Below are 18,624 nucleotides of genomic sequence, written 5' to 3'. Positions count from 1 at the left end.
TTAATAATAATAATAATAATAATAATAATAATAATAATAATAATAATAATAATAATAATAATAATAATAATAATAATAATAATAATAATAATAATAATAATAATAATAATAATAATAATAATAATAATAATAATAATAATAATAATAATAATAATAATAATAATAATAATAATAATAATAATAATAATAATAATAATAATAATAATAATAATAATAATAATAATAATAATAATAATAATAATAATAATAATAATAATAATAATAATAATAATAATAATAATAATAATAATAATAATAATAATAATAATAATAATAATAATAATAATAATAATAATAATAATAATAATAATAATAATAATAATAATAATAATAATAATAATAATAATAATAATAATAATAATAATAATATAATAATAATAATAATAATAATAATAATAATAATAATAATAATAATAATAATAATAATAATAATAATAATAATAATAATAATAATAATAATAATAATAATAATAATAATAATAATAATAATAATAATAATAATAATAATAATAATAATAATAATAATAATAATAATAATAATAATAATAATAATAATAATAATAATAATAATAATAATAATAATAATAATAATAATAATAATAATAATAATAATAATAATAATAATAATAATAATAATAATAATAATAATAATAATAATAATATAATAATAATAATAATAATAATAATAATAATAATAATAATAATAATAATAATAATAATAATAATAATAATAATAATAATAATAATAATAATAATATAATAATAATAATAATAATAATAATAATAATAATAATAATAATAATAATAATAATAATAATAATAATAATAATAATAATAATAATAATAATAATAATAATAATAATAATAATAATAATAATAATAATAATAATAATAATAATAATAATAATAATAATAATAATAATAATAATAATAATAATAATAATAATAATAATAATAATAATAATAATAATAATAATAATAATAATAATAATAATAATAATAATAATAATAATAATAATAATAATAATAATAATAATAATAATAATAATAATAATAATAATAATAATAATAATAATAATAATAATAATAATAATAATAATAATAATAATAATAATAATAATAATAATAATAATAATAATAATAATAATAATAATAATAATAATAATAATAATAATAATAATAATAATAATAATAATAATAATAATAATAATAATAATAATAATAATAATAATAATAATAATAATAATAATAATAATAATAATAATAATAATAATAATAATAATAATAATAATAATAATAATAATAATAATAATAATAATAATAATATAATAATAATAATAATAATAATAATAATAATAATAATAATAATAATAATAATAATAATAATAATAATAATAATAATAATAATAATAATAATAATAATAATAATAATAATAATAATAATAATAATAATAATAATAATAATAATATAATAATAATAATAATAATAATAATAATAATAATAATAATAATAATAATAATAATAATAATAATAATAATAATAATAATAATAATAATAATAATAATAATAATAATAATAATAATAATAATAATAATAATAATAATAATAATAATAATAATAATAATAATAATAATAATAATAATAATAATAATAATAATAATAATAATAATAATAATAATAATAATAATAATAATAATAATAATAATAATAATAATAATAATAATAATAATAATAATAATAATAATAATAATAATAATAATAATAATAATAATAATAATAATAATAATAATAATAATATAATAATAATAATAATAATAATAATAATAATAATAATAATAATAATAATAATAATAATAATAATAATAATAATAATAATAATAATAATAATAATAATAATAATAATAATAATAATAATAATAATAATAATAATAATAATAATAATAATAATAATAATAATAATAATAATAATAATAATAATAATAATAATAATAATAATAATAATAATAATAATAATAATAATAATAATAATAATAATAATAATAATAATAATAATAATAATAATAATAATAATAATAATAATAATAATAATAATAATAATAATAATAATAATAATAATAATAATAATAATAATAATAATAATAATAATAATAATAATAATAATAATAATAATAATAATAATAATAATAATAATAATAATAATAATAATAATAATAATAATAATAATAATAATAATAATAATAATAATAATAATAATAATAATAATAATAATAATAATAATAATAATAATAATAATAATAATAATAATAATAATAATAATAATAATAATAATAATAATAATAATAATAATAATAATAATAATAATAATAATAATAATAATAATAATAATAATAATAATAATAATAATAATAATAATAATAATAATAATAATAATAATAATAATAATAATAATAATAATAATAATAATAATAATAATAATAATAATAATAATAATAATAATAATAATAATAATAATAATAATAATAATAATAATAATAATAATAATAATAATAATAATAATAATAATAATAATAATAATAATAATAATAATAATAATAATAATAATAATAATAATAATAATAATAATAATAATAATAATAATAATAATAATAATAATAATAATAATAATAATAATAATAATAATAATAATAATAATAATAATAATAATAATAATAATAATAATAATAATAATAATAATAATAATAATAATAATAATAATAATAATAATAATAATAATAATAATAATAATAATAATAATAATAATAATAATAATAATAATAATAATAATAATAATAATAATAATAATAATAATAATAATAATAATAATAATAATAATAATAAAAAGACCATTCGGCAGCCAAAATGGAAGTAGATTTTTCATTATTTATTTAATTATTTAAATCTGTAAGGTAGGCGGTGGCGTTTAAAGGTTCATCTAAAGCTTATAAGATCAATTATATCTATGCTTGTCAATTTTAAAAGAATACTTTCTTATACTTTAATGTTGATATTTTAAAAGTGTTACACGGCAGGAATCGAAATTGGAACAGTTACATGAATTTATTAAAAAGTGGAAAAACGAATGCAACAGCTAAATTTCAATAAATAAATAGGTAATTATCGTTGAATATAAAAAAATGCAACTGAAATATGAAGCTCATTAGATAAGCTACATAAAAATATTAACAAGATTCAACTATTATGTATTACTTGAAAGTTATTAAATAAGAAACTAAAAAAACATGTTTTTTTTCTATTTTTCTGAAAATTTCGAAATTCGTCAAAGTATTAGAAACAATTATCTAAAGAGTAAGCAACATAGTTCAAATTGAAGCAAATCGAATGAACATAAAGATTAAATCACCAAAAATAGATTATCTCTTTAGGATCAAAAGTTATTTAAAGATAAGTCAAGAAAAGTTGAATTTTTTCAAAAATTAAAAAATCTTTAAATGACTATAACTTTTAAACTTTTCAGCCGATTTAGCTCATCTTTGAACTGAACCGAGCTCTTTAGCTAAAGAGTATGCAAAAAAAATTTTATTAAGATCGGTACAGAATTGTGGACGCTATCGCTGGAGAGCCGCGCGTTATATGGTGTATATATATATATATATATATATATATATATATATATATATATATATATATATATATATATATATATATATATATATATATATATATATATATATATATATATAATTTTTTTCACCAATAGTATTTTTGGAACCTACTTGACTCAAAGAGATAAAAAATGTTAAAATTTTTGTAAAGTTGCGTCATAAGGACAAATACAACAGTTAGATTTTTATAAAATCTACTAATAATAATAATGAAACAATATTTTATTAATTAAACGAACAATATTTATAATTTTAACCGGAAAGCTAATATATACCGATAATAAAAGCTGTAGAGTTAAAATTTATAATCCAGGACTAGGGTAAATGACCTACTTACTAACCGTGTTCTAGTTATTGACCTTCTTCCGATGTAACACTATTATCAATTATTTACGATAAATTTTACAAAATAATTAACCACTATTTGTAATTATTTTCATTATTCACGGTTATTTTAAATTTCACAGGTAACACCACTCATTAATGACATTAAAAATTAATATAATAACTAAAAAAAAAAATCAACATCTTATAAATAACAATATAATCAAAACTTTTTATTACAAGTGATTAATTAAAAAAATTTCAATGAAAACTGAGAATTTAATATTGCGTCAAGTAAAAAATTTAAGTGGTCTAATAATTCATTTTAATAACTTATTAGAATTATTAAATGAATTTATAATTGGTGGAGATTGATATTTAAATTAATTTTGAAATAAAAATCATTTAAACAATTTAAATCGATGAAAATTAATTTAATAATTTAAAATAAGTATAATTTGGATATTTGAGTCAGACACTGAGAAAAATTGATCGGATCATCGACACGAGTAATTCAATGCACTTCAATATCGTTATCAACAAACTCGTGAGTGAGATAGTGATAAAAATAAAGGGGTGGGGCTGTGGCTACAGCTCTAGGGCATATCGAGAATAGACGCGAAAGAAGAGTTGTTACAGGGCGAGGTCGTGGTGGCACGAAAAAAGGCGGTACACCGTGGATCATTCTGGCTTATAACGCTGAAGTGATGAAGAAAAATTACCGCGTAAAAAAAAAAGGAAATCAAATGGAACAAGTTTTATATATCGGCATTAGTGCTGCAAAAAAAAAAATTCTACGAGATGAGGAATACTCAACTGGCATTAGTAGAGTTTTAGACGTACGATAAATGAGGGTGTGGGATCAAAGCACTTTACTGTTTTTTTTTTATTTATTTTTCAGCCAGACTCTCCTCGGGGTTCCGATTACTAGGGTAGGGCGAAGGAGGTGCACTCGGGTTGTACGCGTGGGTGAAACGAGCTCCCTAAACGCTATATCGATCTCAGCTCCGATGCGTTCACCTGTCGCCCTTCTCGTCACTGAATATTGCATGACCCTCATCAACTTTTTACGCACTTAATTATTTATTTTATTTATTTAATCAATTTTAAAAAACATTGTCAAAGAAAAAAAAATTTAATTAAATATTTTTTTAACATTCGATTTTTTAAGCCGACAGATACTGTAATTATCTGTTTGATTTATTTACTATTTATTTTTTAACACTCATCAAACCCTCATCTCTATGACACTGTCGTGACTCCATCAGTTTGTTAACTCACAGATAAACACACAAGAACATCAAAATCAATCAATGTCTACTTTATTTATTTACTTTATTTTATTTATTATTTTTTAAAAGATATTTAAGCTTATGGTCGATATTAGTAGCATTTACCTCAATTTAAAAAATTAACTAGTCGCCATTGACATGATTATGTGGATAAAAATAATAATAGATGTAATTGAGATTTATTATTGTAAAACATATGTGTTAAAATGGATGCCAACGACTCCCGAAATCGCATCTATCGTAGGTGTACCGCATTCACTCGAGCGACGACGCCCAAGAAGAGAGGGAGGTAGTGACGGAGGTGAGGGTACTAAAGAGCACTGACGCAAAAATACAGTTTACAAAAAAAAATCTGTATGAAAAAAAAAAAAAAAAAAAAAAAAAATTTATCACTCAAATGAGAAATTTCATTTAACGACTTGGGTCTTTCATATACATAAACACGAAATACAAAAGTTTCATCTCCACATTTGTGTAATTAAAAAATAATAATAATAAACATTAAGATAGAGTATCGTGATATTGATAACTTTCAAAGCACAATAAAATAAATGAAATTTAAATGAAAACTTACGGTCGACGACATCCGCGAGATCTAACCGGTAGCATACCGTCATACTGATATACAATAACATAGAAAAATCGCAATAGTGAGTAGGGATCAAGAGAAGAAAGTGAACGAGCCAATGGGGGTAAGGACAAGGGTGGAGCGCTAAGCTATCATCAGAAACGCAATGCAAGTGATCGTCACAACTTAATGACACAAATCCACAATTAAATTTTTATATAAGAAAAAATGACAATAAATGACACTGCTCTTGACTCACAATTATTACACTTGGTTGAATATATAAACTTATATAAAATTTAAAAAATAAGACATTTAATAAAATTGTATATAAAGATAATAAAAATAATTAATAAAATAAAATAATAAAAACTCACTCACCGTCAAGCTTCACTTTTGCTCTTCACCCGTTTACTCTTTATTCGTTAGTTCACTCGCTTGCGCGCCGGTTTCGCGCGAATTTATCCAGAGCGTATCCATGGATACTGCGGAAGAGACGATCAGGGCAGTCCTGGATCTTAACAGCGCCCCTATCCAAAAATGTCAATATCCCTTTTCTGTGATGCGCCCGTGCGCCGTATCTTCGTCGGTTTTTCCTCTTTTTTAAACGGTTTTAAATTTTAACACAATATTAACAACACATTTATTATTATTTATATTATTATTATTATTATTGTTATTATTACTATTAATTTATAATATCATATAAATTTTAATTAGAAATAAATATTTAAACCTCTTTATAATATTAAAACAAATAAAATAATAAAATAAAAAATGATTATGGTTGTTATTTTAAATATTTATAAATATTATTTTAGTATAAAGTAAAGTTTAACAGGTTATAATACGAGATTGTAACGTCGGTCCAGATGCGATACCCGACGTACTTTTTCGGGGGTGCTTTTGCCGTGAGAACGAGGTAGTCATACGTTTCTATACAGAGAAGAGGAGTAACCATGACGATAGACGATCGATCTGGGACTTGCGCGCTTCCGCGTTTACCGAGAAAAAAAAAATATACGTATATAGATATATTGATGTATGTATTTAGTATATATGTTTGTATGAGTGTAGATTGAGGGGTTGAAAGAGAAGGAAGAAGTGCAGATATTACCAGAGATGTAACACGAAAAAAAGAAAGAATGAGTGAGAACGTAGAGGACATTGAGAGTAAAAGAGAAGAGGTGAGTGAATCTCGAGTCATCTATGTCATCTTTTTCCTCTTCGTCATCCTTTATTCTCTTCACTCGTTATTCTATTCTATTACATCAAGTTTATTCTTGAGTAAGCTTCAATGAGTAATCAACATTATGCAACTGCAGCAAGTTGTTTTTGATTAAAAAATGCGATATCGTATGATACGATACGACTCAACTAACAGCGATCAGAAATATATATATATATATATATATATATATATATATATATATATATAAACTTTGTGTTTGTTTTTGTGTCAGTGACGTGAGCAGCGTTAACAGTGCGTTGTATAGATATATATGATGTAGCCTTTGGCTTCGGGTTTAGCTTTGGCTTTAGCTTTAGTTATTCTTTACTTATGAGATAGTTATACGTGATCTAGGCGTTGGTTACCCTTACTTACTCGAATGTTACTCTGAGGCAATCGCAACAACTTTTCGGGTCTAATAAAGATTAACATTACATTATTCATGCGTTAAAAGGTAAACGTGTCAGTCAAGGGCTTTTTAATCTACTTACTACACGGAAAAAAAATTCCAGTTAAATTTACTATGCTAACATCGTAATTTTTCCTATTGACTATTGTAGTGGTGGACAATACCTTAAAATCATAATTTTTACGATATACCATTGGAATTTAATTAAAGAAATAATACTTCAGGCAAATAACACAAAGTCTTAAGCTCTTTAGTGTAAATTACGATGAACATTGTAAAATTTGAAGTAATAGAAATTTTAAATAAAAGTATCAAATACTAATCGCTCGGGTGTTAGATTCGAACACGAGACCTTTATCAATTGCGAACTGATCGACGCCTTGGACAACTCGGCAACAGAAAAGCCCACAAGCCTAGGTAGTTTTTAAGATCCATATAAACGATATAAATAAACAGTCATAAGTCACGAGAACGCCTCTTATGGTGGACACAGTTACTATTTAAAAATTACAATGTTACATCGTAATTGTCATAACTAACATCATATCACAGAGGCAGCACTGTAATAATTATTTTATTCGAAAGTAAATAGAAAGATGAAAATAGGAACAAATATAATTTTTGAATTGTAATTTTTATTATATTATTTTTACGATGTTAACAATGTAATTTTTTAAATAATTTTTAATCTAAAAAGTCTTTGTTAAAATTACGATGTTACATAGTAAAAAATGTAATCTACATAGTAAATTTTAAAATAAGATATTTGAAAATTGATGCTAATGAAGTATAGTCCACGATTACAATGTTAACATCGTAAATTTCAGTGTAATTTTCTGTCTGTGTTAACGTGTCAGTTAAGGACTTTTTAATCTACTTACTATTGTGTTAAGGGTTTATACTTATAATTGTAATTCAATTTTATACTCAAGTGTTATAAATATTGAATTTATTATTTTTTTTTTATTGAATGATTGAAGAATTTATTGAAAAAATTTAACGAGAAACGTTAAGTCAGGCGATAAATGATAAATGAATAATAAAATTGAATAAAATGAATACTAAACTGACTTTTAAATACACAGTACTGTCGATTAGTTTTATTAAAATTTTAATTCCAAGAAAAATTTATAGATTTTTAAAAAATTTTTATCTTTATGAAAAAATTTACATAAAAAAATATGAAATATATTTCTTTAAAGTGTTGAAATAGATTGGTATAATAAAAGTTACGTTTTTATTGCTGTGTCTTGACAGAAGGACTTTGTTTTATGTTTGAGTTTTAAAATATTTTATTTTATTATATTGCAAAAAATATTTTACTTTTATTACAAGTCATAAGGGTTTATCTTTTGAACGAAATAAAAGTACTATTTAAAACGAATGATAAATCAGAAATCGTTAGCGATTTAACTGAGGAAGGGTTTAGTATCCCTGATAGCCCCTTCTTCTGATCAGAAAGTTGGTTCACATGAGTTGCGACCAACTTGTCGACAAGTTTCTCGGAAAGTTGCCGTCAATTTATGGAAATGCTAACTTTTGCGGCCAACGTGGGTATCAGGGATTCCAAAAATAGAATACTTACCATAATGGTAGAATGATAAAGAAGTATCAGAATCGTGATACAGTGTGAGGGTTATAGCGACTGATGACTATGAATTTTGACAAGACAGCATGCTTTTCCATCGTTGGTAAATATTTTTTCGCATGATGTCAGGTCAGATTTATTGTCCCGACTATTTCGGGACTAAAAATAATACCAATTGTAGTGATAAATTAACGTCACTCATCACAAAAATCTCGCAAGTATTGCTCATTCAAAAATTCAAACAATTTTTGTGGTTGTATTTCGAATTATTCCCATATATATCCCAAGTGGCCACGCTCACTTCTTGTTACTTTTTAGTTTCCAACTCCAAGTTAACTTTCTAATATTCCAAAATGTTAACCAAATCATGATAAATGGAATTTTCAGAGTCAACTTTTGAAAGTTATTTTAAAATTACCAAAAAAAATGTTGACAAAACGTAATAAAAAAAATGTTAGTAAATAATTATCATAAACTGACATAATAAATAATGACTATTTGGGGATAAATAAAAGTTACCATTTAAAGCTGACAATTTGCTATCCGAAAATGTCAACTATATGTTGACTTATTTACGTTACATAGAAGATAACATTGAGTTGTTAACGTTTTGTTAACCCGAGTGGAAGTTCAAGAACCGATTTAATCGTAGCAGTTTCCAATCTCTTTGATGTTTTATTTGCCGTCTAAAAAGACGCCTGTTTTAACCGTGCAAGATGACACATCAGAATAAATACGATGAAACCAGGCCTGAAATAATAATAATAATAACTATACTTAAAAGTACATGATGAGCGTGGGTTCGAATCCCACTTAAATTAATTTTTTTTTTTTAATTTTTTATTCTCTTTATGATAATATTCTGTAAAAAAATAATTCTCTAAAATTACATAAAATTTCATAGAATTTTAATTTTTTTGTAGATTTTTACACAATTTAATAAAGTATTTAAAAATTTTATGATATTTTTTATTCGTATTTGATATTTTTCTTTTTCTTTATTTAACTTCATGCTATTTTTTTGGTTATTATTCGAGCAGAACTGTTTAAATTATATAAATATATATATTATACATTCGTATATATATTCGGTATATAATACCGGATATAATACCACTCGAGAAACCTCGTCCACCTGGTTGGTAATAAATCGCATGTTGTTAACAGTAAAATAATTATTTGGTGGTAAAATTCATCAAGAGTTAAAGACATCTAAAAAAAAGTTTTTATTTCTTGAAAGTTCATTATTTGTAATCCAAATTATATTTTACATGTAAAAAAACAATTAAAAATTAATGTTATTATAAACGTATAATGTTTTTTATTCATAAAATATCTTAAAAATTTGATTAGCATAAAATTTTCTTGAGAATTGAACTCTTTTTCAAATTAGTATCAATAAATCATATTTATTTTTAATTACCCCATCAACATTGGTCAGATCTGATCATATATAATCATGTATAATTAGATATAATCGCATGCATGCATGAACGAATATAGTAATTTTTAAAATCTCATTGAAAATATCTGTAAGAAAATAAGTGACAAAAAAATAACTTACCTTCAAACTGTTTAAAAAGACCCCGATTAGAAATTTTGGTAAGGCTTGCCGAAAAATCAGTTTGGTCCGAACTAAGCCAGTAAGGTAAGCCTAGTTCGTATCTTATTAAATCTTCATGAGGCAATACGATCATTGGCATGCCGAAAAAATTCCAGATTCGACTGTGATCACGAAACTCTGTGTCATTGCCGAAGTACGGTATACTATTTAAATACCTGACTGGTAATTAGCAATGGTAGCTCGTTTTCCGAAGCTTGGTATGCCAAAGTCAGATGAAACTAAGAACGTCTGTGGCAAGACCGCATTCAGGCCTAATATTTAAATTCTTGACTGGTAGGAAGCAATGATAACTATACTATATATATTTAATAGTCGCACTGGAATTCCAGTGTGGGATGCCGAAATACGGATTCGGGACAAATGAGGCTTTCCGAAATATGGCAAACCTAATTTGAAGCTTGTTCGGTCCTTATGAGTAAAATCGAAACTTGATACACGAACACTTTTCCAAACTCGGCTGTTATTAGGAGTTTTTGGTTGAGCGTAAGTTCAGAGTATCTTTGGGATTTCTGCCTAAAACGCAATGAGGATGACAAAAGGCTTGCTAGGTATGTCAAATTTGGATGCTATTAGGAAAATCTTTGTCATTGTCTAGGTTAGGTGTATCTTTGGAATTTCTGGCTGGTCCCGAATAATATTTGAATAGCATAAATAAACTTAGGAGCCACAATCGGTAGTATAGTACAGTAGTTGAAGCGTCGGAATCCTACGATAGAGGTCCTTGATAAGTTTCGCTTTTTTCCTTTAATTAAAAATTTCTAATTAGATTGGAAATTAAAACAACATTGAATTAGCATATCTAATAATAACTGCTCTGCAAAAATAAGTTTAAACGATAAAAAAAAATTATTTTTCTAAATTTAGTTAAACAAAATTATATGATCATTACAGTCATACATGACCATATATTGCCAATTCCTATGTATAAGCATAAGGCTCGTATGCGATGCGAGCCTTATGTTGCTGCCTCATTCGGCGTGAACTTGGTTTAAGCTACCACCAGCACGTATGGTTTCCAAACGGCTACCTGAGAAGGAAGCCAAATTTGGCAGGGCCTCGCAACTGCGTTACTTTCAGGATTTTGAAGTAGTTTGGTTGCTTCACTTAGCGCGAACTCGGTTTAAGCTACCACCAGTAAGTATGGTGTTACATTCCCGTAATATTCTATTGATTAAATTAAATTAATTATTTTTCATAAATTAATTTAATTCGATGTAATAGAAATCGGTTTCGATAAGAGAATCGCCGTGGCTCGTGGGTAGTCAAAACAAATGACGATGCATGAGACCCGGTCCTCAACGATTCTCTCACAGGGAACCTGAGATGCAGCGTCAACACTTTGTCAACTCTGTTGGCTTTATTATATTTTTATAATAACTAAATAGTCAGTCTTACGAGAGAGCTCATGGAGCTCAAACCTCTGCTCTCCAGCCATAATTAATAAATTATAATTAATCCTAAATTAATTCAACCTTATTGTGGGGTGCCAATTGGCACCCCAATATTTTCACCTACACCATGGCCTGTCTATAACATTATTATCACCCAGGGGCGAGCGCTTATCAGCTGTTCCACCCTGTCCTATAACCATGAGCGCTCAACAACAGTTCGGGTTTCCCTCAAATTTCCTGCCGATTTTCCTACTATTCACCTGCTACTATAAATATAAAAATATGGAGTTGGAACCAGCATCTAAAATACTTAAAGTCGCGAAAAACAATTAAAATTAATTATTAATAAAATAATCTACGACCATGGCCCACCAGGGGTCTATAGACACTTTAACGAGGCCTAACCTGGATGCTGTGACCAGGATAGCTGTTCAATCCTTCCTTTGCTTAGAGCGCTAATCAGCAGTTCGGGCTTCTTCACCATCTATCATAACAACCTTTATGCCTCGAGGCCGACGAAGCAAGAGATCAGGACGTGCTATACAGCTCGGTCGCGTTCTTCAAGGCGTTATCGTGGACCTTACACAAGGTCGACCGAGAATAAGATCTGAGGAAATCCTTATCGAGCTGGTGACGCTAGTAATACCGCGAGTGGTCGCCAACGATTCAATCGAGATATCAAAATCCAGTGCTGTCGAGCCGTCGAGCTCATGTGTTGTTGAGCCTCCGAGCTTGTGTGCTGTTGAGCCATCAGGTTCTAGGGATCTGATCGACCAGTTACAATCACTTGTCCTCACGGAGGAGTCGAATTTCCAGAGCTCAGCCTGTTCAAACTCAGACGAGGCCCCAAAGGAAAATCCGGCCTTCTGGACCGGCATCAGCGAGGGTTGGCAGTTGGTTCCAGTGGACGTTCCATCCGTCCATCCACTCAGTGGAAGCATCCCGTTCCACGATCCTCGTTACGGGTATTATTCTGAGGCCTATTTCAAGGCCACCGGCAGGGACGCGTACGCACCGGCGGAGAAGAAACTACGTAAGAAAGGAATTATTTAGGCCGACTTATGGGGCCCATAATCTCCACCATGGTAAGTCATTAAAACTTTTCCTTACATAAAATAAAAGAAGGTTAATAGCTGACGCACCTGTGGTCTATCGACACCCTAACGACGTCAATCTAGTCAATAAAAAAAATCCTGTCTAATAAATAGATTAGCCAGAATGTAAAAATGGTTTCCAAGCCGCTGCCCGAGAAGGAAGCTAAATTAGGCAGGCCTCGCAACTGCGTTACTTTCGGGATCTCGACCTAGTTTGGTTGTCTCATTTGGCGCAAGTCTAGAATTTAGTATGTCTTATTCGGGCCTAACCACTGCCTAACTAAAATTTCTGGTTGGGTATATGAGTCATTCCATCTCAATTCAACGACATTGCAACAGTTATCCTTTTTAATTTATTTGATTTTTTGATACGTTTTTATACATATAGAAAGAAGTCTTGAGCTAAATTTTTAGCTCTTTATCTCCGCCCCTTTCGAAGTTATCATTTTTGCTTAAAAAGGATATAACTTTGACTATAGTTATGATAATCTCATGTTATGGGGGGTAATATTTTTTAATTTTCAATGCTCTTTCTGAAAAAAAATTCAAAATCGGAAACAAAAAATTTTGTAATGATTTATTGGCCATTTTTAGTCAAAAAATTAGTTTTTCATTCAATGGGACACTTTTAATTTCTTACGAAAAGACTTCCAAAATTCTGTGTTGAAAAACAAAATCTTTGAGCCATAACTTACGATGGGCATCAAATAACTTCTCGTAAAAAAAATTGAAAAACAATTTTTATTCTGTAATTTTAATTTATTGTTTTTCTAAAATCACATAATTTCTCCAAATAGTCTCAAAATATTTTCTCAGAGTAATATCAGATAAGTACTTTCAATAATAACGTAGTAGATTTGAATGTAATAAATGTGAATAATACGATGTAACGGTTGATATATTTTAATTTCAATTTGAAAAGATACAATAAATTGCAAAAAAAAAGTACTTAACTTATACCTTTTCGTGTAAAATAATATATGCCCCACTGAAAATACTTAGAGAAAAGTAATAGTATATATTGTGAGACTATTTGAAAATATTCTGCGATCTTAGAAGAAAAATAAATCTGAATAACATAAAAAAAAAATTGTTTTCTAATTTATTTTACTATAAGTTATTTGATGCCCATCTTGGTTTATGGCTACAAAATTTTGTCTTTCAACATAAATATTTAGGAATTTTTTTGAAAAAAATTAAGTGCCTTATTGAACGAAAACTAATTTTTTGACTAAAAATGGCCGAAAAGGCATTACAAAATTTTTCGTTTCTGATTTTGAATTTTTTTTCAGAAAGAGCGTTAAAAATCAAACAAAATGTCCCCCCCCCCCCCATGATGTGAGATTGTCATAACTATAGTCAAACTTGTATCTTTTTGAAGCAAAAATGATAACTCCGGAAGAAGTGCTGATAAAGAGCTAAAAATTTAGCTCAAGACTTCTTTCTACATGTATGAAAACATATCAAAAAATTAAATAAATCGATAAGGGTCTCCGACGCAATGTCGTTGAATTGAGACGGAATGACCCATATACATGTATAAATTTTTCAACGAATAGTATTTTTTAACACTACACAACCAATTATGATAAGTTATGACAAAATTCCATGAAAAATCGACCATAAGGACAAATACAATACCTACATTTTTAAAAAAATCTAAGAAAGGAAGTAATTATTCGTAAATACTATTAATACAATTAAATTATATTATAATATTTCAGCAGAACAATGTATCCCAGTTCTCATATCATTATTATCAATTACATATGTACAATCATAAAGTAGACCTATATGTAAAGTATTACGATCCATGATTTAATCTTATTTTTATAAATACTATATTTATTACTATTATTATTAGTATTTTTGAATCGTTTTTAGCGTGTCCATTAAGTACAATCGCATTTACGATTAATGAGAAAGAAACCGCTGTCAGAAGACCACGGCGTAATAATTATAATAAAAAATATTGATATCGTTTCTTTACATAAAGTAAAAGATTTAGCACCCCATTAGGAAACTAGTACCTGATTACTTCATGTACTTGTATATCTATATTTAATAAAATTTAGTAAATATAAATATACAAATACATGAGTGATCGGGTACTCGTTCCCGAATCGGGTACTGGGTCTCTTACGTTACTTTGAATTTAAAAGTTCAATTTTATATTTATTCATTCGTGTCATTTTTTTCGATATCATTCGTATCTTTTTATTTTTATCTGATACTTAACTTTTCCATTTATAAATTTATCGATTATATGTGTCATTTATAATTAATCGATTTGAATCCGCATTATTCAGTTGGGGATGACGATAAAGGCATCTATGCGATGCGTGTTTTTTTAATGTCAAATGTTGATGCAAGACAAGGATATAATCGACTATGAGGCCGCGTAAATAAAAGATTACATATAATAACGAGAATAAGTTCTATCGATAAAATATTCTCAATTTCATTATCATATCTGATGTTTCTATACTGACTGAGTATTGTTTTTATAAAATTGATATTTTACGTTGTTTTCTCTTGATTTTCCACATTCAGTGATATATATGATAATCATTCATAAAGTTTAATGGGTACAAGAAGAATCTTGCGGGAGTAGAATTAAGGATTTTATTTTACTCTCTAAGTTTGTGCCAGTCAGCAATTTGTCGTCTAGGTGAACTACAAACTTCATTCCAATGAACCAATGCTGATCCTTGGCATTTTGATCCACCAAGTTCTAGTCGTCCAATCACCTAATTAAAATCATTTTAAACTTATTTATTGCTTACTTATTACTATTATTAAAAAAAAATAACTTGTTAATTACCTCATTTTTCGTAACACGGTCCCAATCTAATAGCATAAATTCCAAGCTAATATTTCCAAGTCCATCGATACCATTAGGTATCTCAAAGACAAAAGATTCATTAAAAACTGGACTAAGCGTTCGTTTTTTAACGTGTGTCTTTTTCTTAGCTATACGTTGTGAATTATAAAGTAAATATATCTTAACATATGGATCAGCCAAACCAGTAACATCCATCTTTGGTAAATTTCTTGCTTTCAAAACAACTACTGTTAGTCGATTTGCTGCTGGCTGCCAGCATAAAGAAACTAATAGCTCTCCTCTACCTTGTGATTGGATCTAAATTATAAAAATCATTAATGGGATAATTATGTTTTTATTTTGAAAATATAAAATGTGCAGGATTCTCCATAAAAAATCAACATATTATTTCATTTTGATATCAACTTCATTAACTCCGTGATTTGAGCTGCTTAAAGAAATATGGATAGTTAGAAATGGAAAAAGAAAATGTTCTCTATTTATTTCATTTTGAAGCAGCAATTTTTTTTTATCTAATTACTCATCACCGTTACTGTATTAAATTTCATGAATATTTGTACTCAAAATTCGCTAATGGAAAATGAAAAGAATGGAAAATATTGGGTTTTTTTAATAATTGAAGCAAAACTTAATCGAGACTTTCTCAAGAATAAGAATTTTTGTGAAAATAGCAGATAATAAGAGTAAATATTAGTTTTGAGAAGGTTCAGTTTCCGTTAAAAAAAAACTTCCCTGGCGGACCCGATATTACGGTAAAATTACCATAGATACGGTATTAGGGTAGTATACCGTAATTCTGCCGTAACCTTTCCGTAATTCTATAGTAGCATTACTGTACGGATGCGGTTAATTTCCGGTGAAACTGCGATAAAAATATGGTAACTACTTGTGCGATCATGAATAGAAAAGGTCTTGTTCTTGATTAAAAGTAATATCTTTACTGATAAATTAATAACAGAATTTAATATTTATTGATGTTTTCAATTTTCTTAAGTTCATTTATCTCCAAATAAATGCAATAAACTTCTCTTCTCAACTATCTGATTTGGCATACTAGTTAACAGATCAGACTTTCAATCGGTAGAACTTAAGATCGAGCCCTGGTGGATCCAAATTACGGTAATTACCGTAATTTACCGTAAAATGCCGTACTTTACGGTATTTGGTAGAATTACGACAATTTACCGTAAATTACCGCATTTTACCGTGAATTGTCGAATTTTTACCGTAAATTACCGTTATTCGGATTCGCTAGGGAGTCTTGAGTCGGTAGGGCAGTGCTGCCAGATCGTGGGATATTTTTACCTCTTCTCGTGGTGAAATAGCATGGTACGCAATGCCAGAAGGGGATAAGAATATCCCACAATCTGATGGTGAGTTTTTTTAATAATTTTTTTTAATTCTTATTATATTATTTATTATAGTAGAATTACCGTAATTGCACGGTAAACCTACCGTAATTTTGCGGTAGATTTACTTAAGTTATGGTACGTTTGCCGTAAGTTACGGTAGACCTACCGTAAACCTACCGTAACATGAGATCCGCCAGGGTTCTTATTGAAAAAAAAATCTCTCGATTGAATTCTCGTCTTTAGGTGGATTTCATATATCAATTTATTTATTACATTTGATTCCATGGTGAATTCTCTTATAACCTATCATAATTAGTCGAGTAGGTTTCAAAAACACCATTGGTTCGAAAACATATACATGTATATATTATAGTCCGAGATCTGATGAGTAACTTTGGGTAGGTTCTTGAGACACAGCAAAATTTTGTAAGTGCCCCTAAAAGACTCCTAAAAAAGATAGTGGAGGTTTGGCTGGAGGGTAGCGACCCCCTGGCAATCCTTGAATTTTGGAAAAAGGAAAATTTCTTTATTCAAAAAATGTTTTTGAGGCATATTGATTTCTATTTATATTTAAGTTAGATATGTAAAGAATTGATGTATGAAAAAGCCAGATCATTTTGATGGAACTTTCGATCTGCCAGATAGTCGTGAACTTATTGTATGAGTGCGTGTGAATAGCACTATGTGACGCTTAATGTGCGAGAGAGAGAGCGTATATCACCACTACGACGTGATTGGCTCTCGCAACACGACGTCACCTACAGTACCCATGCGGCGGTTTATTGAATAACTTCGGAGTAAATATATAATTTTGAAAATAATAATAAAAGTAATAATAGAAATAATACAATTGAAATAATATAATAATATTAACAATAAAAATTATAACAATAATAAAAGAAAAATTGATGATAAAATAAAATAAAATAATAATGAAATTAGAAAAGACGATATAATTAAAAAACGCAATAATAATAGTAATGCAACTTAAAATAATTTAATAATCAATATAATAATAGTAATTAAAACAAAAAACAAAATATTTTTTACAAAAATTAAAAAAAAAAATATTTTAAAAATTTTTATTACTAGTATTAATTCAGCTATTTTTTCAACTGTGGCCTGAATAATTTAAGTCTCGCTTTTGATGAAACATGAGTTCAAAAAAAAATGTACTAATTGCCATCCTTAATTGATTTTGAAT

At 26.0% G+C, this 18,624-nt stretch overlaps 2 protein-coding genes across 11 annotated transcripts in view; both read right to left on the bottom strand.

Annotated features, from left to right (window-relative positions):
• Positions 1-6,369, bottom strand: part of LOC103574251 (protein still life, isoforms C/SIF type 2) — a 112,476-nt gene extending 106,107 nt beyond the window's left edge. For all 4 annotated transcript variants that reach the window (XM_053743017.1, XM_053743022.1, XM_053743024.1 and 1 more), the window contains exon 1: positions 6,268-6,369. The gene's annotated coding sequence lies outside the window, so the exon portion shown is untranslated. The remainder of the gene's footprint in view (positions 1-6,267) is intronic.
• An 8,549-nt stretch (positions 6,370-14,918) lies between these two features.
• The window catches only part of LOC103572911 (synaptotagmin-11), an 87,385-nt gene continuing 83,679 nt past the window's right edge, over positions 14,919-18,624 (bottom strand). For all 7 annotated transcript variants that reach the window (XM_053740425.1, XM_053740427.1, XM_053740430.1 and 4 more), the window contains 2 exons: positions 16,048-16,365; positions 14,919-15,973 (listed from right to left, as the gene is read on the bottom strand). In XM_053740425.1, the coding sequence (XP_053596400.1) occupies positions 15,854-15,973; positions 16,048-16,365 (438 nt within the window). In that variant the 3' untranslated portion in view covers positions 14,919-15,853. The remainder of the gene's footprint in view (positions 15,974-16,047; positions 16,366-18,624) is intronic.

Source organism: Microplitis demolitor, chromosome 1 (genome assembly GCF_026212275.2).
Source record: "Microplitis demolitor isolate Queensland-Clemson2020A chromosome 1, iyMicDemo2.1a, whole genome shotgun sequence".
In the NCBI taxonomy this organism is placed as follows: domain Eukaryota; kingdom Metazoa; phylum Arthropoda; class Insecta; order Hymenoptera; family Braconidae; genus Microplitis; species Microplitis demolitor.
Note: the sequence above shows the minus strand (reverse complement) of the source record. Positions and strands in the feature narration are given on the sequence as shown.